The 1,557-nt window shown below is 42.3% G+C and overlaps 1 protein-coding gene across 1 annotated transcript; it reads left to right on the top strand.

The window, feature by feature from the left end:
• Positions 1–671: 671 nt before the first annotated feature.
• LOC121963544 (rho GTPase-activating protein 32-like) lies at positions 672–1,189 on the top strand (the record flags this gene model as incomplete). The annotated part of the gene is made up of 2 exons (XM_042513829.1): positions 672–880; positions 988–1,189. Coding segments are annotated over exons 1-2 (383 nt in total), but the record flags the coding sequence as incomplete, so codon positions are not given.
• Between the last annotated feature and the right edge of the window lie 368 nt (positions 1,190–1,557).

Below are 1,557 nucleotides of genomic sequence, written 5' to 3'. Positions count from 1 at the left end.
AGAGCCGCTGACAGTTTAGCAGTAGGTCGCAAAAAGAGTCTGAAAAGTCTGCGACTGTCTATAAAACATTCAGGATGCTTAGGCCACTAATCCCACTTTACTGAAAATGCTTCCTATTGATAGCAGTTTCACTTTCAGCCTGCTTGTTGTTGCAGTGTGTATGACACCTTTATTTCAACAAGTCAAAATATTGCCATTGTCATGATAAGAATTTTCTTATCATGATAAATATTATACTAATATTGTCGTGGATAATATGACATGGCACACTCTAGTGTTGAATACACTGCCAATCATCACCTGGAAGCTGTCTTGTTCCCTTTAAGTACTACAACAATGTACATTTCAATATAATTCTAATGATTGTAACCATGTGATGTATGTATAGTTGAGCTCTTTTTTTATATCGCCCACATTAGTGCTTTCTCAGTCTGGAATCAGTTGTGTTAATGGGCTCTGTGCAGCAGGAAGTACCGTGTCTCCTGCTGTAAATGAGTCATTGTGCCTGAATGAAGGATGTAAGCAGCTGTTTGTGGGAGAGTGCTGATCAACACTACATCACAGGCTGGAAATGCATCTTCAAATCATTTCACACAAATGTCATCACTTCAAATCTAACCACTTTTTTCATGTTTAATTAAGTATGGTTGATTCACTTCCTTCAAAAGTTGTGCTTGTTTAAGTGGAGCACTTTATTAAATGAAACACAATGCTTTCCTTTTCACTGCTGTCAGGTCGAAACAGATTGAATCTGCGTGCTTCAGCGGCACAGCAGCCTTCATGGAAGTGCGAATCCAGTCGGTGGTGGTCGAGTTCATCCTCAACCATGTGGATGTTCTCTTCAGCACTAAACTCAGCTCACTTATACGGGAGGGAGCAGGTACGTACAGGCATCAGTTAGATAAGAGCTTTGTTTGTTTTTTTGTTGTCATTCAACCACCCACTGCTGCTTCCACATGAGCAATAAACTCCGATCCACATCACCAGGACACAACTCGTTGTCACGGCCGAAATCCCTGCTGGTTTCATCACCGTCAACTAAGCTTCTGAGTCTGGAGGAGGCCCAGGCCAGGACCCAGGCTCAGATTAACTCTCCAGTCACTGAAGACAGCAAGTACATCGAGGTGGGCGAGGGTCCGGCTGCGCTGCAGGGAAAGTTCCACACTGTCATCGAGTTTCCAACTGAGAGGTTTGTTCACTCCTGCTCGTTATATTATTGATCATGACCATGTCTTCAGCAGAATAATTACTATAAAATGTTAATTTAGAGACACTGATAAAGACATAGATGTTAATCTTACAGTGCACATCGACTGTAGATTTTGGAGCAAAAAACATGCATGTTGATACCAATAGGACTTGGACTCAGGCTCAAGCTGGAATGTGTCTCCCCCTGCTGCTAGCTGGTAAAGCTGCAGGCAGAGTGGTTCATTTCCTGGTTGATCATCAGGTTGTCAGTGTCTCACAGGACCTGGACTGTTTCCACTTTCAGACTTGGTCAGAAGTCCTAAAAGTGAAGATAATGTTGAAAAAGCAGTTATAAAACAGATACATGTG

This window comes from Plectropomus leopardus, unplaced genomic scaffold, assembly GCF_008729295.1.
Source record: "Plectropomus leopardus isolate mb unplaced genomic scaffold, YSFRI_Pleo_2.0 unplaced_scaffold11656, whole genome shotgun sequence".
In the NCBI taxonomy this organism is placed as follows: domain Eukaryota; kingdom Metazoa; phylum Chordata; class Actinopteri; order Perciformes; family Serranidae; genus Plectropomus; species Plectropomus leopardus.
Note: the sequence above shows the minus strand (reverse complement) of the source record. Positions and strands in the feature narration are given on the sequence as shown.